This window comes from Vombatus ursinus, unplaced genomic scaffold (assembly GCF_900497805.2).
Source record: "Vombatus ursinus unplaced genomic scaffold, bare-nosed wombat genome assembly UNPS02014264.1, whole genome shotgun sequence".
NCBI classification, from domain to species: domain Eukaryota; kingdom Metazoa; phylum Chordata; class Mammalia; order Diprotodontia; family Vombatidae; genus Vombatus; species Vombatus ursinus.
The window spans coordinates 741,434-764,415 of record NW_020954042.1 but is presented as its reverse complement, the minus strand read 5'-3'; the positions used below and the strand labels follow the sequence as shown (position 1 = coordinate 764,415).

General features: G+C 37.2%; 1 protein-coding gene across 1 annotated transcript in view; it reads left to right on the top strand.

Annotated features, from left to right (window-relative positions):
* LOC114042159 (olfactory receptor 13A1-like) overlaps nt 1-21,265 on the top strand; it is a 24,174-nt gene extending 2,909 nt beyond the window's left edge. The window contains exons 2-5 of the mRNA XM_027860827.1: nt 307-1,278; nt 15,755-15,846; nt 15,994-16,461; nt 21,164-21,265. Of these exons, the coding sequence (XP_027716628.1) occupies nt 307-1,278; nt 15,755-15,846; nt 15,994-16,461; nt 21,164-21,265 (1,634 nt within the window). The remainder of the gene's footprint in view (nt 1-306; nt 1,279-15,754; nt 15,847-15,993; nt 16,462-21,163) is intronic.
* The last annotated feature ends 1,717 nt before the right edge of the window (nt 21,266-22,982 follow it).

Here is a 22,982-nt window from a genome sequence, read left to right as displayed (position 1 = left end):
GTGTGTGTGTGTGTGTGTGTGTGTGTGTGTGTGTGTGTGTGTGTGTGATTTACTCTGCAGGGAGTATGAATTCATTCAGAAGAGATGTCACTAACCAAATCATGTCTCTCAATTTTGGGTCTGTGGTATAATACAGTTAGATGACTTTGTCAAAATTTGATTTTGGAGTATCAAAGTATTTTTAATTTGCCTTATTTTAATTCAGATCTTTATTTTTTTTTTCTTTAGTGAGCAAAACAATCTCTTGTTCATTGCATTTTGTGGGCATACCCTGACACAAGAAAACCTGACCACCTACTCATATAGCGCCAAGCAATCATTCATCAGTGGCTGAGTTCACCTTACAAAGTTTCTCTGAAAATCCTCAGGTTCAGATCTTCCTCTTCAGCCTCTTCTTAGGACTTTTCATCCTGGCTTTCACAGGTAACTCCCTCATTGTCATTGTGATCAGTCTAAATCCAGGCCTCTATACTCCCATGTACTTTTTCCTTATAAATTTGGCCTTGATGGACGTTCTCTCTGCCTCCACTGTGGTGCCCAAGTTGCTGCACAACCTAATGACCAAGAACACCATTTCCTATGGTGGCTGCATAGATCAAATCTATTTCCTAAGTAGGTGTATGGGGGCAGAGCTCTTGCTTTTCACAGCCATGGCCTATGATCATTATGTAGCCATCTGCCAGCCCCTCCATTACAGCACTATTATGAGCAAGGCAGCTTGCTGCCTCATAGCATCTGCAGTGTGGGCTATTAGTGGGACCAATGCAACAATAAACATCATCATGACTGTTCGCTTGTCTTTCTGTGGCCCCGATGTCCTTGATCATTTCTTTTGTGAGATTCCTCCATCATTGCCTCTCTCCTGCTCTTCAACCTATATCAACAATGTAATGGTACTGGTGGCAGACATGTTCTTTGCTCTTTTCAATTTTCTGCTCATTCTGGTGTCCTATGGTTTCATCATCTCCAGCATCTTGAAGATCCGGAGTAAGAAAGGGAAGAAGAGAGCATTTTCCACTTGTTCCTCCCACCTTATTGTGGTCACTATGTATTACTGCCCTAAAATTTATATTTATATTCTTCCTGGTTTGGGTCAGTCTCTGAAGGAAGGCAAAGTAGCCTCAGTGTTTTATACCATAGTGACCCCAGCCCTTAACCCTCTGTTCTACTCCCTGAGAAACAAAGATGTGAAAATAGCCCTGAAGAAATTATGTCCATTTCTTAGGAAATTATTGGCCATTTGGCAAACTGATATAGCTGAGAATAATGGGATTAAGAGTAATTCTGAAACAGAAAAGTGTATATACATCACAGCTTTACACATCATTTCTTCTGGTAGACAATGCTCCTGAACTCAGGATATATTCTTAGGTGAACAAGCTAACTCCATCATTACATTGTTTCTTAAAGACTTTTAATGAAGGAAAAGTCAGAATGTCTCCAAAGAATAGCACAGAAACAATCAAAGTGCCATACCGTGTCAGATCCTTGGTTTAAACAGAATTGAATTTTCTTGCCAAGACACATTCTAAGAGATAATTTATTTGAAGTTATGCTTGCCTATTCTCTCTGATGTCAAATATTTATACGTGACATATTGGAGTTTTTATTAGGAACCTGATAGACTTCAGGTACAGTGGAAAAGGCCTCAATTAGGTCTCTAACACCACAAGAGGACTTCCTTTGATTTAACTGAGGAGTAAAGTAAAGGCCTCTCCTTGCTTTCTCTCCTCATGCAAAGGAAAGGGTTTCAACTAAGGTTGATTGTATTAGAGAACTTTGGTGACTGTGGCAATGGAAAAGGCATAAAGAAAGGCTAGCAGTATAGACAGGTCCTCAACTTGACTCCATCTGCACAGTAAGGGAGAGCAAGAACTCAACTCCTGAGGCCTCAGCAACAAAAATGAATGATCAAACAGAAAAAAAAAAAGACTTTTCTTATGCTGGAAATTATCTAAGCACCAACTCAGAAGATGAAAATAACCTCAAAAAAAGTACTTATAATCAGAACCTCAAAGAAAAAGTATTTGCACATAACAATTAGGATTTTTTATGAAAACGAATTTTTAAAATTACATAAGAAATGAAAACTATTGAAAGAAAAGGAATAGGAATTTATGAGGTGGCTATTATGTACCAGGTACCATACTAAGTTTTTTTTCCAAATATTATCTCATTTTATATTTTTTCTTTTTTTTTTAAATTTATTTTAATTTATCAATCACTTCCGTATGCTTTTGAGTTTAAAATTTTTCTCCCCCTTCCTCCCCACCACCCTCCCCACGACAGCACATAATCTGATATAGGCTATACATTTACATTCATATTAAACATATTTTCACATTGGAGATGTTGTAAGTAGAAATTAAAACCAATAGGAGGAACCATCAGAAAGAGGAAACAAAACTCAACAGAAGAGAAAAAAAATAACAATTCAGCTTCCATAGTTCTTTCTTTGGGTGTGGATAGCGTTTTCCATCACAAGGCCTCTGGAGATGTCTCATATCCTTGTATTGCCAGGAAGGGTTAAGGTTATCAACATTAGTCATCATACAACTTGGCTGTTATTGTGCATAACGTTCTCTTGGTTCTGCTAACTTCACTCAGCATCAGACCATACAAGTCTTTCCAGGTTTTTCTGAAGTCAGCCTGTTCACCATTTCTTACACCACAATACTATTCCATCACATTCATATACCACAACTTGCTCAGCCATTCCTCAATTGATGGGCATCCTCTCAATTTCCAATTCTTTGCCGCCACAAAGAGAGCTGCTATGAATATTTTTGTACATGTAGGTCCTATTCCCATTTGTGTGATCTCTTTGGGATATAGCCCTAAAAGTGCTATTGCTGGGTCAAAGGGTATGCACATTTTTATAGCCTTTTAGGCACAGTGCCAAATTGCTCTCCAAAATGGTTGGATCATTTCACAACTCCACCAACAATGCATGAGTGTTCCAATTTCCCCACATGTTCTCCAGCATTTATCATTTTCCTGTTTTGTCATGTTGGCCATTCTGATAGGTGTGATGTGGTACCTCAGAGTTGTTTTGATTTGCATTTCTCTATCAATAGTGATTTAGAGCATTTTCCCTATGACTATAGATGGCTTTAATTACTTCATCTGAGAACTGTCTGTTCATATCCTTTGACCATTTATCAATTGGGGAATGGCTTGTATTCTTATAGATTTGACTTAATTCTCTATATGTTTTAGAAATGAAGCCATTATCAGAGAGACTGGTTGTAAAATTGTTTTATATTTTTAATATCCTGAAATACAGGTGCTATTATTATCCATGTTTAGTAGTTGAGGAAACAGAGACAAATAGAGATTGTAAGTATTTGAGGCCAAATTTCAACTCAAGGCTTTCTGATTCCAAAACTAGTGCTCTAGGAGGAGAAACTTGGAAATAAAGCCCCATAGTTTAAGAGAAGAGATATAAAACTCTACTGCAGTAAAAATTCACTAAAAATCATAATGGACCAAATTAATGATTCTAAAAGTCAACAAGAATTCTTCAATTAAAGTCAAAAGAATGGATAAGATATTTGATATAAAAAATAACTGACCTAGAAAATAATCAAGGTGAGATAACTGAAGACATATTATGTAACAAGCCCAAAGAAGTAGTTGATGGGTCACAAATCCCCCTGGAATGTATAGTTTTTTATAAAGAAAATTAAGTGGAGACCAGTCCTAAATTGTGGGTGGGAGTAGAGATATTTTTTTCACTCATAGTGACAATGTGACTTTTGGGATTCTCAAAAATGTGGGCCTTTTTTTTTTTCATAAATCTGCCTTCTGTTTATCTAGCCAAGCTACAGCAGGATGACTTGAACCTCATAACAACAAAGAAAAAAGGAACTTGGATATCATTTTGCAAGAAATCATTAAAGAAAATATCCAGACATATAAGAGTAAGAGGGAAAACTGAAAATAGAAAGGATACACTGATGACCTCCTAAAAGAAATTCCAAAATAAAAACTACTTGATACATTATTGGCAGTACTCAGAGCTTCAAAATATAAGCAGTCAGAAAGAAAGAAATAAAATATTGAAGAACCACAGTGAAGATTGAACAAGATTTGGCAGCTATTACTTCAAAGAAAGGGAGAACATGGAGTGAAATATTCTATGAAGCAAAATACAAGAATATCTTACCTGGTAAAACTGAGTATTATATCCTATGAATAAAAATGGACTTTGAAAGAAATAGATTTTCAAATATTCTTGATAAAAACTGAATTGAAAAAAGAGCTTTCAAATAAACATGTAGAACTATTTATATTTTAATGCAGATAGAAGATAATGTTAAAAGATTTCTTTAGGAACCCTATTATCACAGGGATCATTGAGGAAGTCAACTGAAACAAAAACTGATAAGTAGTTTTGTTTTGAAAGTGTAAGAAAAGAGGCAGTTGGAGAATACACATTAATGGGAGGTGGGAGAAAAATGGGAGCTTTGTTAAGCCATAATCAGTTTTTATATGTAGGCATATATCCAAACATAGATAAAGTGAAGAAAGTGAATGTTCCTTGAATTAGGCTTTAATGTAAACTGGTCAAAAGAAGGCAGAACACACACAGAAATAAGTGTATAAATATATTCAACAGAACAGGGAAAAAATAAGAAAAAGGATGAGGGAAAGGGGAAATATAAGTGAGAAGGTATATTCAGGAAGCTATTGGTGTTTTCAATATAACAAACCTTAGACTTAGAGAAGGGATAGTAAGGAAAAGGTTAAAAGTAGGGAAAAGAACAGTAATTTTAAATAAACAGGAACAAAAGAGTATAGAAAAGGAAAACTACAATAGAATAAAATGGAAGGGAGTAAACAATTAATTATCATAGCTGTGAGCATACTTGGCATGAATTCATCTATAAGAATTTAGAAGAATTCCAAACTACCAAAAATTATTTTATAATAAAATAAAAAATTTATTTCATTAATAAAATTAATGAAATAAAGAATATTTCATTAATAAAATTAATGAAATAAAGAATATTTCATTAATTCCAAATCAATAAGTTTTTCACAATGACATATGTTTATACCACAGGGCATACATTGTAGAGTTATTTCCACAATTGTAATAAACTTTGAAACAACCCATTATCAATTTACTTGAATGTACTCCTAAATCACTTTGCACAGAGAATTATTCATCTCATCATTAAGGTTAAAACTGTAACTTTAAACCACCATATATTTTTATAATAGTCAAGATTTTAACAAAAATATACTATCATAGTCTTACAACCAAATATATCTCACTAGGTATTTAACAGTTTCAAATTATCTCATCTTTATCACAAAAAGACCCATTGCAGGTCAAGAGTTACTTTAACACCATTTCTACCTCACCATGGTCCCTCAGATTTTACAATCTAAGAATTTTAGAAGTACAGTAATAACTTAAACAATAAACTTCAGATAACATCAGTTGCATTTCCATATTATCACATATAGAAATTATTACTCTTAGCACTTTCAACAATTACATTAAATAATAAAGAATGCCACTTCTAACCTATGCCATAAGCATTCAATCATCATTCATTTTTTTCCATAATAACCATTTTTATAGAACAGTAAACTTACATCCAATCAGATCCTAATTTATAATCACTAATGATAAACATTTAAAACATTTTTGTTTCAAATCCAATGCTCTTGGCCCTTTAAAAGGAAATATTCTCCACAAATTTATATATTCCCTTAAAAATACCCATGTAAATAATTCCTGCTGTAAACAGTTATCTCCCTTTTTCTTTTCCTACTTCCTTAAGGAGCAAAGAAAGTACCCCATCATTTTTAGCAGCTTATCAGATAGAGCCACTCTCCTGAGACTCTCAGGCTTCAGCAATTTGAACAAGGCGTAACCCTCTATCACTTTGCTTTTCTAATTAAGCTAAAAAAATTTTTCATTTTTTCATCCTTCTACTTAAAACAGACCTTCATACCTTCCCAACTTACTTATTATGCTTTTCTTTCTACCCATACTTCTCTCATTCCTACATTCTTAAACTTTCTTGTCTTTCCTTCTGATGGACTTTGATTAAAATCCCTTTAAAACTGCACGTATCTTATTTCTTTCTAAGTCTGACCTGACACTTCTCTTACCCTCTTCAACTGGCTTTTTCCAATCATTTAACCTAAATAACAAAGTATTTCTTTTCTCTTACTTTCTCTCATCCACTCTCCCCTCTAATGCTTTTATAATGTTAAAAACCCTTATTTTCATAATATTAAACACATTGCCCCTATACCAGACACATTGGCTGGAGGGATAGAAAGACAGCCAGTCGAACTCTCAGCCTTGGGTTTAATAGCCATTAAACCTGAATTCAAATCCTCAGCCGTTTTTCTTCTCTTTCTTGGCCCTAGTAGCCATCTTGGGCTGCAATCTCCTAAATCCCTATCAGTAAAGGCACATAAAAGCTGTACCGTCCACTAACTCTGTCTTTTTCATTCTAATCTCAATCTCCCCCAGAAAGCCCGAGACGGTGTTCCTTTTCCAATCTCAGACCTCAAAAATTACCCAAAAATTTTTCTGGCAGACACAAACATCAACAGACAGACAGACAGACGGACAGAGAGACAGATAGACCACGTGTGCCTGACTTAATTCTAACCTTGACTGGACAAAGAAACTCATTTTGTCCCAGGGTCCCCTTATTTCCTTCTCCTTTACCTGTTCTCTTTCCCTTTCTGCCTGACTGGGGCCTTGGTCCTTACCTTGACTCACATCTTTTCCCTTCAGACTTTATTACTTCCTTCACTGTCCCCACCATGATTCTTGTTTTCTGTCTCTGCTGCAGGAGGGTGTTTCCTCTCCCATCCCTCCATAGCTGCCCTTCTTATCATTCCTCTTTCCTCTCCCAAAAAAAGAATGTTAAGGATTGACATGAACTCACCCCAGGTGTAAATGTTCAGACCCAGGAACTGATCTAATTGTTCTGACCGCCCTAGGGGGTCTTCTATCAGTGATTTCATCTCTTTCTTAAATGCCCTGACTTTGGTAGTACTGAGGGGAGCATTTACAAAACCAATTCCCCCTCCTTGACCACCCATGGGGACCTCCCTTAAAGGGAACATCGGGGCTACAGCTTCACCCTTTTTCTTTCCCTTTTGTTTTTGTCTTAAGAATATGTCCGCCGCTGTTGGGGCTACAGTCCTTGGGCCCCAGTAACCGGCATAGTCTTTCTCTTCTTTAGAGACCTCTCCCTCATCATTCACATACAAATTCAGCAGTTGAAAAACCCAATCCTCATCTGATCCAAATCTAGGCCAGAACACTGATGGGACCAAAATAGGCTCCTTGGTCCACTCCTGGAAACAATATTTAATCATTTTCTTTTTATTCTTCCCTCTAGTCCTGGGAGCATCCTCCCAACCTTCTCACATCCTTCCCAGAGGGCTATCAAAAGGAATGTCGTCCCTGGGGATTCCTCCCCTCCCCCCTCTTTTCAGGCTACCTTCGAATTTACCCCTCCCATTTCCAGATCTGTTCTTAGCTCAAGGCTAACCGATCAGATCCCTGGAACTCAGGAGTTCAAGACCAGCAAAGATCGTTTCTTACCTTTGCCCAATATATTGGCTCTCGTGGTCTGCTGGCGGCTTCCCCAATCCTCTGGACTTCTCCCACACTGGTCCAAGATCAGGAGTTGGGGTTGGGAAAGGTTCAACTCACCAAGACCACTAAAATATACAGGGAGCACTGTTCCCGGGAGGTGCTACCTTGTCCCCTCCGAAGTCTAGGTGTTGCCCCACATTGGGCACCAAATTGTTAGAAATGCGCTTGACACCTAAAATTTAGTATCAAGAAAGTTTATTACAGAGAAGGTCCAGAGGATTAGACATTTCTGGCCAGAAGCCTGCTCCACCCCTCTTAGGGAGGGATAGGCCCTGAGTGCAAGGGCAAGCATGCTTTTGTAGTTCAAATTCAAATTCCACAGGAAACCTCCCAGGCCTGGATTGGTCCGACCCTTCCTGGGTTACACCCCTCCTTATATGTTTCCCCTTGATATGCTCAAGTATGTTCACCCTCCCTTGGTCATACATCCCATGACTCGTTAATGAGGCTCTAATTTTATGCAGGGTGTATCAGATAATAGTAATAAAGTTCATTAAGCAGGCCCACTAATATTTTTCAGGTGTCCTCAGGTTGACCTTAACTGGTCTGAGCTGGCTGGACCCTTATCTTATACCCTTTATAGTCTTTTTAGAGCCATCAACTCACTTCTTATCAGGTTAAGCCCTGGCCCACCTACAGTGTACGACTTCCTGAAATTGTTCTTTAAATCTCTGCATTATTCTCTTTCTCTGTGGAAATATAACCTTTACCTGACTCTCACAAAGGGGACCCCAAAGATGAGGTTGACTGGAACCAAGCACAGGCTGCATCCATACAATATCTCTATTATTGTGTACGATGTTCTCTTGGTTCTGCTCACTTGCCTTCACATCTGTTCATATAGGTCATTCCAAGGTTTTCTGAAACCACCATGCTTTTTATTTCTTATAGTAAAATAGTATTCCATCATAATGATATACCACAAATTGTCTCGTCATTCCCCAATTGATGGACATTCTCTCAATTTCCAAATTTTGCCACCACTAAGAGCTGTTATAAATTTTTCTGTATATATAAGTCCTTTTCCCTTTTCTTTGATCTCTTTGTGATATAGACCTAGTAGTGGTATTGCTGGGTCAAAGGGTATGTACAGTTTTAAAGTTTGGGGGGGACATAATTCCAAATTGTTCTCCAGAATAGTTGGACTATTTCACAACTCCACCAACAATGCATTAGTGTCCCAATTTTTTCACACACCCAACAGAATTTGTCTCTTTCCTTTTAGGTCATATTAGCCAATTTGATAAGTGTGAGGTGGTATCTCAGAGTTGTTTTACTTTGCATTTCTCTAATCAGTAGGAATTTAGAGCATTTTTACAATGTGACTTTGATAGGTTTGATTTCTTTTTCTGAAAACTGGTTCTTCATATCATTTGACCACTTATTGATTAGGGAATGACTCTTGTTTTTATAATTTTGGCCCAATTTCTAATATATTTGAGAAGTGAGCCCCTTATCAGAGAAACTTCCTATAAATTTTCCCCACATTCCTGGTTTCCTTCTAATTTTTGCTAAATTAGTTTTTTCATACAAAAACTTTTAAATTACACTTAACCAAAATTATCCATTATACTTCCCATGATCCTCTCTATCACTTGTTTGGTCATAAACTCTTCCCTTATCCATGTATCTAACAGGTAGATTTTTCCATGGTCTCTTAATTTACATAGTAAAATTATTTTGTAACATAGTCTGAAATCTAGTATTACTAAATTTTTCTTCAAAATCTTTTGTCTGGATTTCTTCTCTTTGTTCATTGCATTCTACATTGTATTGCATTTTTATTTTCTCCTTAATGTAAGGTTTTGCCTTGAGATCAAGGCTTTTTGTACTTTATGAGTAGCACAGTGATTACTATCATTAAATTAGAAATAAAGAACAGGAATAGCTGTGGGAAACTAAGCACATTAGTATACTGTTGGTGGAGCTATGCATCGGTTCAGCCATTCTGGGATACAATTTAGAACTATGCCTCCAAAGTCACTAAACTGCATAGATTTTGACCCAGTCATAACAGTATTTACCATATCCCTCAAAAATGATGAAAAAAAGAGGAAAAGAACTTATATGTACAAAACTATTTATAGCAGTACTTTTGATGGTGGTAAAGAACTGGGAACTAAGGCAGTAAACATCTACTAGAAAAGGGCTGAAGAAATTATGGCATATGAATGTAATGAAATAACCTGGTGTCATAAAAAAAATGACAAAAGGTATGGTTTCAAAGAAGCTGCAAATACTTGAATGAAGTGATGCAGAATGAGTAGAACAATTTCTGAAATAACAACATTGTAAAAAACCAACTTTCAAAGACTTAAGAACTCTGATGAATGCAATGACCAGTCATGATTTTAGGGACTGATGATGAAGAATGCTGTCTACAACCCAACAAAGAGTAGGCAAACTAAATAGACAGAATAAGACATGCAATTTTGGGCATGGAAAAAATAATAAAAATTAATAGTAAAATGCATTGTTAGTGATCTTAAATATTATTTGGGTGAACAAATTCAAAGTATAAGTTTCTAAAATGATCCATATTTTTCTGACTATTTTTCTTTTACAATGTAGATGCTCTATTCACAATGGAATTTCCAAATATTAGCATTCAATATAAAGATATCAATTCAATGTAAAGACAAAAGTATAACTTGAGGCCAGTCTAGTACATAATTTACCAAAAGACCAGGTGAGAAACACCGAATGAATAAAAATAAGATAATATATGACTTGTAGTACAAAATTTACCAAAAGACAAGGCAAGAAGCACCAATTAAATAGAAAAGTATTAAATTGAGACATACTAGAAAAGTAATTAACCAGAAAAAGTCAAGCAATGAAAGTATTCTCAGCCATTCCTTATCAGTAGAGGAATTTTCCAGATAGTAAATTTCCAGAAAATTAATGCTTTAAGGTAATTTCTGTATAACCTTCCTTGTATCCTGGATATATTTCTCCTTCAAGGATCTCTAAATTCTTCTCTAAGAAACTGACTGTGTTCCCCTCCCAGTCTCTTCCTCTTCTACATCTTTGGCATAGTCTATGAACTCCCTTGTGATTACTTTTTTGCCCCATATACACTTGGCTGTCATTGAGTCACTCCATCTCTGCAGGTGGGTCCACTCATGGTCCTCTGGTGCCCTTGATTTTAATTTTTATTCTCACCATCTATTGAAGCTCTACCTTGCTATTTCTGTCATTTCTATTTGAGGGAGTGTTGCTGGTTTCCTTGAGAAAGATTCATGTCAATTCACTTTAAGGGCTTTAGTATAATGTCAGTTCCATTGTTTCCCAGTCTCATGAGAACAAAATTAGAGCATAATTGGGACACAAAATTCCTGCCCAGGCAACTCTTAGAATCACCAACTTGTTCTTCTCTCTCTTCTCTTTTTTTTTTTTTTTTTTTAGGCATTTGGGGTTAAGTGACTTGCCCAGGATCACACAGCTAGTAAGTGTCAAGTGTTTGGTCTGAGGCCAGATTTGAACTTAGGTCCCGTGCTCTATCCACTGTGCCACCTCCCTGCCCCCAACTTATTCTTCTCAACAAAAAGCACAAAACCCTTACTCATAGCAATATGTAGGTGACTGAATTCTACTCATCTCTTCCCTTTTTGGGGATTCAGGAAATACACCTATTACTTCTCCTGCTGTTTCTCTAAGGCTGGGGAATAAAATCTTAGAGACCATACAATCAATTTATTCAACACCTGTTATGTTCCAGACACTGTACTAGGCACAGGGATGCAACTACAGAAGGAATTTACTAAAGCTCAGCAAGCCGGCTAATGGCTAAACAAGGGCTAGACCACACACCTTTCATTCACTCTGCTTCCTATTACCTTGAAATTCCTCTCAAGACCACAGCTGATAAAGAAGGAACATCAGGTTAGTGATGCTTATAAAGAGTTCCTTTGGAATTCAGGATTATATAGTAGTAAGCATTGGACAAGGAAGCAGAAAGCCTGTCTTCTAACTCCATCTTGACAACTGATGTACTCTGTGGCTTTACTCAACTTACTTTTAATCCCTGTATTTCAGTCTCCTTATCTGTAAAGTGAGTGAAAGCTAGAGAATCTCTAATAATTTTTCCTGTGCTTAAGTTATAAGAGTGATTTTAGGAATTTTTCTCCTGAAGGCCCGACCTAGAATTGAGTTTGTACCCCAACAGTAGTCACAACACCATCAGCATCTGTTAATTGCTCTTTCAGGGTCTTTCCCACAGAAACCTGATTAAGAGAATCCCTTGTGGCCAGTGTGAATCTATTCCCTTCAGACACTGCTATTTTCTTAAAGGCTAGTTCATTCTTTCCTTTCTCAAGAATTGCCCTGCGGTTGCCTCCATTTGATAGTACTGATGGAAGAGTTCCAGGTGAGCACCAACCTCATTGCTATTGGGTTTTATGGCATTTACTCAATAAAAAAGAAATACGTTGGAAAGACGATGCCATGAGGTAGCCAGGAAGTGGTCGAGAGAGCAATAGTCTGACTTCTAATCCTGGTGCTGCCTCCTAAATACCCATGTAACCTTGGGCAAGTTACAACATCTCTGGGCCTCAATTTCCTCATATGCAAACATATAGTATTGGAATGGAGCTTCAAAGTCACTTCTACCTTTAAATGTATAATCCTACGGACTTCAGTTTTCTATCTCAAAAATGTGACATTTGAAATAAGATAACTTATATAATAATTTTAAATTCTAATATTCATTGCTTTATATTAGTTTTTAAATTAGTTCTCTCTCCTCCCTCTTCCCTCAGCTAATGAAATATCATCTTCATTAAATTCTTAGAAATCCATGCTAATTAAATTTTTTTTGTTTTAGACTTAAGATTTTATGGGTGTAGGAAAACTCTAATACCTCTATCAATGAAGACAAGAAAACCCTCTGTAAAAAACTGGCTTATAGAGTTGTTTTGGGTACTGGGAAGGTCTGTCTGACTCCAAGGCTGGTCCATTCTTACCTAGCAATTATGAATATTTTGAACATTCTCTCCTAGTTGACCAGCATTAGTCTTAAGCATCAGCCTCTGCTTATCTGTGTATAGAAATGTATATGCATACACACATACATATGTGTATGCACACACATACATACATATCTAATCACTGACACCTAGTTGTGTAATCTCTGGCAAGTCATTTACCTGTTCTATCCCTCGGTTTCCTTATTTGTAAATTGAAGGAGTTGGACTGGAAGACTTTTAAGAGCTTTTCCAACTACATTCTATGATCCTACTTGTTGATGATGCAATCCAGTAACCTCCCAATTTATTATCAAGAATTTTTTGAAAAGTCTACTATGTGCCAGATACTTTTAGTTAGGGGTGGGGAACCTGTGGCCTCAAGGCCACATGTAGCCCTCTAGGGCCTCAAGTGTGGCCCTTTGACTGAAACAAAATTTCAGAAAGATTCAGTCAAAGGGCTCACTTGTGGACCTAGGGGCCACAGGTGGCCTTGAGGTGGCAGGTTCCCCCCTCTTGCTCTAAATCTTTGTGCTTAGGCTAAGCTAGATGGCTCAGAAGTAGTTGTGATAGGAACAATTAGTTGTCTGGGGGGCTGGATATAAGCCCACTTCAGTTCCTGAGTCTCCTTCCATTCCAACATTTGATCACTAGATATTCATCTTCCTGTCTTAAAGATGACTCAGGTATAATCGTAACTGAAAGCCTGTGAAATATACATAGCTGTGACTATAAATGAATCTTTGGGGATATTGCACTAAAAAAATCTTTCACAGAGAAACAATTAAGAGGAATTGGAGGTAGTGTGGGATGTGACTTATATACATCCTGTCTGGTTTCTTGTGTACTGTTATGTAAGGATTTCAAAGGAAACTGATTACATTGAAATGATGATCCCTGACTGAAGTGTCTCCTTACTCCAGTCTGTCCTCTACTTATATGTCAACTTTATTCTTAAAGTGAAGATTTAACAATGTCACTAGCACCAGAAATAAACTCTAGTTGTATCCTTATCACCTCTAGAATCAAATATGAAATTCTCTGTTTGGCATTCAAAGCTCTTCCCAAACAGACCCTCTCCTACCTTTCTAGTCTTCCTACACCTCTCTTCTCACCACCCCCAGTTCCTATGTACTCTGGGATCCAGTACAACAGGCCTCCTTGTGTTCCTCTCACACTCCTCCATATCCAGACTCTAAGTAATTTTGCAGCTGTTCCTTCCTCCTCATCTCCCTGCTCGATTTAAGGAGCTCACAGTCTAATGGGGGAGAAAACATGCAAACAACTCTATATAAACAAGATGTAGACAGGATAAATTGGAGATAATCTCAGAGGGCAAGCACCAGCATTAAGATGGATCAGGAAAGGCTTCTTGTAGAAGATGGGATTTTAGCTGGGACTTGATGGAAGACAAGAAAGAAAGAAGGTGGCAATGAGGAGGAAGGGCATTCCAGGCCTTGAGGACAAACAGTGAAAATACTCAAAGTCTGGAGATGGAGAGTTTTGTGAGAGGACCAGCGTGGAGGTTAGTGTCACTGGATCACAGAGTATGTGGGGGTTGTGAGAGAGTAAGGTATGTAAGAAGACTGGAAAGTTAAAGGGGTGCAGATTGTAAAGGGCTTTGAGTGCCAGAGGGTTTTATATTTGATTCTAGTGGGGAAACATAGAAGTTTGTTTTATGAGGTGGAAGGTGACATGGTCAATTAGGAAGACTAATTTGACATTTGAGTGGAGGGTGAACTAAAGTATGGAGAGAATTGAAGTAGGGAGAACCACAGCAGGCTATTGAAATAGTCTAGGCATGAAATGATGAAGGCCTGCAGCAGGGTGATCACAGTGTCAAGGGCGAGAAGGAGGCCTCTAGCAAGATGTTATGAAGGTAAAATTAGTAGGACTTGGCAACAGATTTAATATAGGGGAATGAGAGAATGAAAAGTCAAGGATGACACCTATGGTGCAGTGCAAGCCTGGGTCACTGGGAGGAAGGGAGTGACCTTAATAGTAATAAGGAAATTCAGAAGGGAGAAGATTTGGAGGCCAAAAGAATGAGTTCAGTTTTTGACATGTTGATTATAAGCTATCTATGGGAGACCCTGATAGAAATGTCTAATAGGTAGTTGGAGATGCACACACCTCACTTGACTGGAGTTCAAGTGAGAAGTGTTACTCAGGTTTTATTGTATGAATCCACAGAAGGCTCCTATTCATTGCTGGTCTTTGTCTCTGTGTTCAGCTGCCTCAGATCACTGACTTTCCTATACTGGCATGAAGCCTGGGTTGCAAATGAAGTGAGATTGTTAGGCAGAATCAGAAGACTCAGAAGAGGTCACCCCTGAGGCTGTGAGGACCTGCTGCTTCTTTTCTTGGTATTGTATGAGCCCAAGCACCCTTCCCTGTCACAGCCCTTAGCTCAAGGATTATCTAATCTTCTGTGTTCCTTAGAGTTTGAGGATCTACTGTTGGACCCCACTAGTCTACGATAATGATAACTCAATAGCATAAATTTTAAGGGTTTTTTTTCTCTTAAATTGGGAGTGGGAACATTAAACATCATTAAAATGCTTGTTAATTGAAAAGGAAAATAAAATTAAAAAAAACACAAAGAAATCACATGCATGTCCCTGGCATTACCCATGCATGTCCCTGGCATTACCCATGCCTCATCCTTACCAAACTAAGTATTTCAGTGTCTAGATTCTGCAGTGTAATTGCATTCCTTCATTTCTGTCTATGGTGAATAGTGTCTTGTCACAGATTTTTGGTTAAAATTAGGCCATAAAATCATTTTTTTCCCTTCTCAGGATTTGTTTGCTGTCCACAAGTGCTCAGTACACCCATCAGTGACACATCAAGGACACAACAGTCACTAGTGGGCTTCTGGCCACGTTGAACTAATCAATCCCCCAGCCCTTTGGACTAATCAATCCCCCAAACCTATGACTCTTAATAACCAGACATTGGTCACTGAATTCATCCTACAGGGCTTTTCAGGAAAACCCTCACCTTGAAATCTTCTTATTCTGTCTCTTCTTGTTCTTCTATGCCCTGGCTCTAATTGGCAACTCCCTCATCATTCTGTCAGTTTGAGTCACTTCAGGTCTTTATACGCCCATGTATTTTTGACCGATCAACTTGGCCTTCTTAGATATCATTTGCACAACCACAGTGGTGGCCAATTTGTTGGAGAACCTGGTGGAGGAGAAGAAAGCCATCTCCTTTGTTGGGTGCATGACTCAGGTAAACGTCTTCTCTTGGGCTTTGAGTTCTGAGTTCCTTCTCTTCACAGCTATGGCTTATGATAGGTATGTGGCTATTTGTTGGACCCTGCATTGCAGCACTCTGATGAATAAGAAGATCTGTGGGGTGTTGGTGACTGGGCTATAGATGATGGGTGGGCTGGATTCTGGAATGCATACAGTGATGCTGGTACAATTGTCTTTCTGTGGTCCTAATGTCATTGATCACTTTTTCTGTGAGATCCCCCCAATCCTGCCACTTCCTTGCTCCTCAATACAGGTAAATGAGCTTATGACCCTTGTGACAGATCTCCTCTTGGGTGGTGCCAATTTCTTTCTGACCATAATGTCCTACGGCTTTATCATTGCCAACATCTTGAAGATCCAGTCTGAAGAGGGGAAGAAGAGGGCATTCTCTACATGTTCCTCCCACCTCATGGTGGTCACCATGTACTATTTTGCTGTATTTTGTGCTTATATAAGTCCAAGTGCCAGATATTCTCCTGAAAAAGGGAAGGCTGTGGCTGTGCTGTATACCACTGTGAGCCCTGCTGTAAATCCACTAATCTATACTCTGAGGGACAAGGATGTCAAAGCAGCCCTCAGAAAACTCTTGGTGAGGTGGTTCTCATTTTAGGGTGCCTTGAAATGTCAATGCACCTCAGATTCTATGTCTTTCTCTGTCAGGGAGTCTCAACCAGGGATCCATGAACTTAAAAATATTTTTCTCTTGATAACTGTATTTTAATGTAATAATGGTATGCCAAATAGTATTGGACCTGGAGTCAGGAAGATCTGAGTTCAAATCCAGCCACGGGCACTTAGTAAGGAGAGCAAGTCATTAACTTCTGTCTGACTCAGTTTCCTCATTTGTAAAATGAGGATATTAATAGCATTGCCATCTCAGGGTTTTTGTGAGGATAAAATGAGATAATATTTATAAAGTATTTTGAAAACATTAATGAATTATATAAATGACATTATTATTTCTCCTTTTGTAATACTATGTATTTTATTTAAAGGGAATATTTTGAGAAGGGGTCCACAGAGTTTAAAAGAATACCAAAGAATTCCATAATAAAAAAAAAAAATTCCTCCTCTAAATAGTCATAAATGAAAGGAAAATAAAATCACTACAAATGTAAACTTTGTGATCACTAGTGCTGAAGTCTTACATATAACAACATGTATTTTATGTTGCTATCTCATTTCTTTTGATTAAGTTTGAAATATCAGTGACCCATAATTTCTTCCACAGACTCTTAAGATGGGATGGGACTGCAGCAATTTACCTAATTCAGCCGCCATCCTCAGTCAGAACTAAGTCAAAAATTAATTTAGCTATAGTGTGTTCAATGGTAATAATGACTCAGGCAATCTGGAAAACCATTACAATTCCTTTTACCTTAACTTCTGTGATTCCTAGATGCTTCAAAGCTCAATTTCTTTTCACTTCTTTGGCTTCTTTTTTCTCACCTCTTACATGCTTTCCCTCCTAGACTTGGCTGTTGGGGGCTGCCTTTGAGTAGCTATCTTGCATGGTAGATCAGTGTCCCAGGACGTGGTATTAATCAGCATTGCTCAGAGATGCCTCGAACTCTCTGTGTATGAGCAGGCAGCAGAGAGAAGCAATGGCTGGGCTGAGCAGTTGAGAAGGTGACTGCTCTCAGTCAGAGGTGTGGCAGTCCATGTGAAACAAACAGGGGCCCTATCAGTCTTTTATTATTATTTTCTAAAGTCTTGTAAGGCAGAAAGTAGAGGGAACAGGGTATTGAATATGGAAGACAGGTTGGAATTTACTCAGTGCACTTGTCTATGTATCTAGGCCAGGTTCAGAGAAAGAATATATAGAATTACAGATCTAGAGTTGTGAGGGACCTCAAAGGCCATGTAATCCCACCCACTCTCTTTATGGATGAGAAAACTGAGTCCCAGAGAGTTGCATGATTGGCCCACAGTCACCCAGGCAGTGAATGACAGAGGCAATATTTGAGCACAGGGTGTTTGAGTGCTTCCCATTTCAATGTACCACATTTCAAGTTAGTTTTGTGAGTGTGACTGGATAGCATAGGGAGCACTGACTCCTGAGCCTTTTTTTTTTCAGATAATGAATTAGGAAGTATATGTGTGTGTGTGTGTATATATATATATATGTAATTTGTGGAATAAAACAAAGATTTCCATAACATAGTATAATAAAAAAGATGATTGCACATGAAACTTCAAATCTAATGAGTGCACAACTTGTTATTTCTTTCAAATATACAACAAAATTATCATGTACATTTCCTTTTTTCCTTTTTTTCCCTTCCCTATCTCCCCACCCTAGAGATGGCTACCATTAGACACAAATATATGTATATGTGTGTAAAATTATTCTATACAAACTTCTATTTATGAGTTCTTTCTCTGGATGAAGATAGCCTCTTCCTTCATATGTCCTTTATAGTTAATTTGTGTATTCATAATATTGAAAATAACATTCATTCAAAATCATTCTTAAGACAATATTGCTGTTACTATATACAATGCTCTCTTAGTTCTACTTATTTTGCTCTTCATTATTTTATGCAATTCTTTCCGTGTTTTACTCAGATCATTGAGATAATAATTTCTTCAAGCATAGTAGTATTCCATTGCAATCATATAACACAAATTGCTCATCTATTCCCCAATTGATGGGCATCCCTGAAATGACCAGTTCTTTGCCACCACAAAGAGAGCTGATACAAACATTTTACAATATAATAGGTTCTTTTCCTTTTTTCCTTTGGAAAATAAACCTAGTAGTGGTATTTCTGCGTCAAAGAGTATAGGCAGTTTAATATTTCCTTGGGCATGATTCCAGATTGCTGTCAAAAAATGGCTGGATCAGTTCACAATTCCAGCATCAATGAATTAGTATCCCAATTTTCCCACATCCCCTCCAACATTTTTTTTTCTTTTCCCCTTTAATTATTTTAGCTAATCTAGTAAGTATAAAATGATATTTCAAGGTTGTTTTAATTTGCATTTCTCTAATCAATAATGATTTAGAGGATTTTTTTATATCACTACAAATTGTTTTGATTTTTTCTTCTGAAAACTGCCTGTTCACATCCTTTGACCATTTATCACATTAGGAAATGACTTGTATTCTTGTAGACTTGACAGATTACTTTATATATTTTGGATATGAGACCTTTATCTGATCAACTGTCTAAATTTTTCCCCCAAATTTTCTTTCCTTCTGATTTGGCTACATTTGTTTTATTTGTACAAATCCTTTTAAATTTAATGTACTAGAAATTATCCATTTTACACCTAACTTTGTTCACTGTCTCTTTTTTATTTATAAATTGTTCACTATCCATATGTCTGATAAGTGATATGTTCCATGTTCTTCCAATTGTCTTATAATATCTCTCTTTGTATCTAAGTCATGTATTTATTTTGATTTTATTTTGGTTAAAGATGTAAGTTATTGCTCTATGCCCAGATTCTACCATACAGTTTTCCAGTTTTCACAACAAATTTTTAACCAAATAATGAAATCTTTTTCCCAAATCCTGTCTTTACGCTTGTCAAATACAAGATTATTATGTTTATTTCCTGCTGTAAATTGTGTGTCTACTCTATTCCATTGACCTACTTTTTTATTTCTTCACCAGTACCAGATAGTTTCAACAATTACTGTCTCATAATATAGTTTAAGATGTGGTAGTGATAAACCTCCTTCTTTTACATTTCCCATATGTATGTATGATGTAGAGCAAATCACTTATCCTCTTTAAATCTATTTCCTTATCCATAAAATGGGAATAATAATAACACCTACTTTACAGTGTGTTATGAAGATCATATGAGATAATCTCTATAAAGCTCTTTGTAAACCTTCAGGTTTATGGCTAGTGGGGCTCTAAGGCATATTTCTTTATAACAATTCTAACCCCCTTAGCTATTCATCCTTCAGCAGCACCAGTAACAACAACAAAACAAGAGAAGCAGAGGATTTCCTCATTCTCTTTCTCCTTTTACTTGGAATTGTAGTTGAACCAAGAATTACCTTAAAGATCAGTCTATTTTTCTTTTTCTAGGATACTTAGTCAAAAAGAACAGGGGCCAGACCTTTTCCCTCTCACTCTTTTCCTTAGATTCCCACATGCCAAGGACTAGAAGTCCATTCTCTCCAAGTCTGTTCTGTTTCCTTATTCCTTGCTCTTCCTGTTGGCAGACCTAGAGCTCAAAGAAGTCTCAGAGAAACATCAAGAACACAGCTCCAAACTACCTTTCACATTACTCTCCTTTACACAGTGCTAGTTGCTGGTGCCACAGAGACAAAAATGAAATAGCTGCTGCCCTCAAGAAGATTATATTCTATTAGGGGAGAAAATATAAACATATATGAGTAATTTGGGAAGGGAGGCACCAGCAGCAGGTGTGGGAGGGAGTTCTATAGAAAGTGGTGCTTAAGATGAGTATGAAGGAAATGGGATTCTAAGAGGCAGAGGTAAGGAGTGTGCCACAACATAATAAAAGGACCAGCAGAGACCTCCAGTAAACTGAGGCATTCTTCCATGGAGAACTCACTGAAAGATGATGTACAAGACTCATACAGGATCAGAAGGTATTGAAGGGGTCGCAATCTATACTAGTAGAGGGAAGAAATACCTACACTGATGAGTTCATGGAATGAAAAACAGTCCCTAATATCACATGCAGCTTTAAAACTTTCTGATTCAAATAATCCAAATAAATACATCATTGTGCTTAACGATGGTAAAACAAGGATTCTTCAATAAGCAAAATTTCATAGGTTTTATGGGACACAAGCTGGTTCTGTGGTTATGTGGCAACACACTCTAAGTCAATCAGTTAGTATTTGTTAAACATCTACTATTTGCCAAGCACCATATTTCTTTTGTAGGTTTAAAAATAGACTCCAAAATCTAGAAGAAAAACTCTAGGATTATTTGAGCAGAAAATAATTGCAGTTTCCTAATCCACAGAGAAGCAAATAAAGTTTCAAGAGTCAAATGACTAATAAAAATGTTCCTGAAATGAAAAAATATATACCTGAATGCTTAGATCTTGACATGAATCTCTCTGGAAGACACATGTTCGTCCACTGTTGTCTTTTTTACATCTATAATCTCGGTGAGTCTGCTCTTTGCCAATTTTATAATAATATTTCTTCTAGCCATGGTAAACATAGTCTGAAAATGACAGAAAAGGAGATTTCAGGATGGAGGCAATTTTGTGAGCTTGATCTTTCGGTAGGCCATGAGATCTAAACCAGGGCTTCTTAAATGTTTTCCACTCTCAACCCTCCTTTTCAGGTTTTGACAGTGTTAGTTGGTGTTGCATGGCCTGAGAGCATTCGCAGCACAAAGTGCACATGCTTTGTGTTCAGGACCAAGGCTGCAGATGAAGTTGCCTGATGCCAGAAACACCTCAGATTCATTATGAGTTTGATTTTTAATTAATTTTTGGTTGTTGCACATTCAGAAAACTTTTACTGTTGTCAAAAATTTTGTGACCCTATTTGGGGTCATGACCCACAGTTTAAGAAGCACTAAAAACCATAATGACATAATTTGAGTAATTGTTAGGGCTAGAAACCACTAACCTCTCTCCTCTCCCCCCCTCCCTCCATTCTACATAAAAGGAAGCTAAGGCACAGTATCACACAGGTAGTTAGTGGCAAAACAAGGACTTCATCCTGGGTCTCTTGATTTCCCCAATGTGCTTTCTGCTTCGTGATTATGCAAAAACCTTTGAGGCTATGCTGGGATATGAAAAAATATCCCAACCAATCTATGGAGATCTGACTAATGAAAAGTTGCAACTCCGTCTTTTGGTCAAATAAATAAACAAATAGTTAAGTGACGCATGCGTAGCCAGTTATGTAGGAAATGAGTCTTTTCCATCTCCCATGAGCCAGCATGTTTCCTGGGATGTTCATGGGTATGTACACTCTGGGGAGTGTTTAGCATTCACCACTCCAGTCACAAAAAGATGTGGAATTCATGAAAGTTATTCCTTTTGTATTCTCCATGATATGTACCACCCCAAAGATAATGATCTGATTATTAGAGGGGAAAATGTGTTTGGATTTGTATTGTACATTCATCTAACAGCATTCATTTGGCAAAATTTATAATTAGGTCACTTTCACCCTTCACTTTATATATGTAAAAATCATTTAAATCAAGGGTTTTATTCAAATATGAGGGAAACAAGCAATATATGGATATATGTATGTATAACATGCATGTATTTATATACACACTTGATATATACCCACATATAGAAATATAAATATATGCGACATGTATACAACACATGTATACATGTATGCATATAATATATAACCTATTATATTATAAATAATATGATAATATATAGTATGTTATATATAGAGAGAAAGGGAACAATTATTAAGCATTCAGTATTTCCTAGAGAGAGTGAAGGGGATGGGGGGGAGGATTTCAAAATTGATAGAGAGCGGATCTTTTAATTAGGCCTCTAACACATTTTAATGCTCAATGTCCCAGATACTTTCCCCAAATTGTAAGTTTTAGAGCAACTGCCTAGCTCCACTGGGAAAGGGACTTTCCTTATTTGGGATTTCCTATATCAATGAAATCATAGGTCTCGCCTTAAAAAAGAAACTTTCAATGAGGAAACTTTACTAACAAATAAGTTTCTTCCAGTCTGGGACCATTTCCAGGGACATTAAGCGTGTAATCAACTTGCTCTGTAAAATAGGCTGCATGAGACACAGACCGACCTGAAAGTAGTTCTTCCTGACTCCAAGGTCAGCTCTTTAGAAACTACCCCACTCCTGAGGAGTTATCTTTACCAATGTAAACATATGCCCAGTCACCAAATACTATCTTTCTTTCACTGTTTCTTTCTTTCTTTCTTTCTTTCTCTTTCTCTCTTTTTTCTTTTTATTCCTTCCTTCCTTCTGTCCTTCCTTCCTTCTGTCCTTCCTTCCTTCTTTCCTTCCTTTCTTTGTTTCTTTGTTTCTTTGTTTCTTTGTTTCTTTGTTTCTTTGTTTCTTTCTTTCTTTCTTTCTTTCTTTCTTTCTTTCTCTCTCTCTCTCTCTCTCTTTCTTTCTTTCTTTCTTTAATTTTCTTTTTCTTTCTCCCT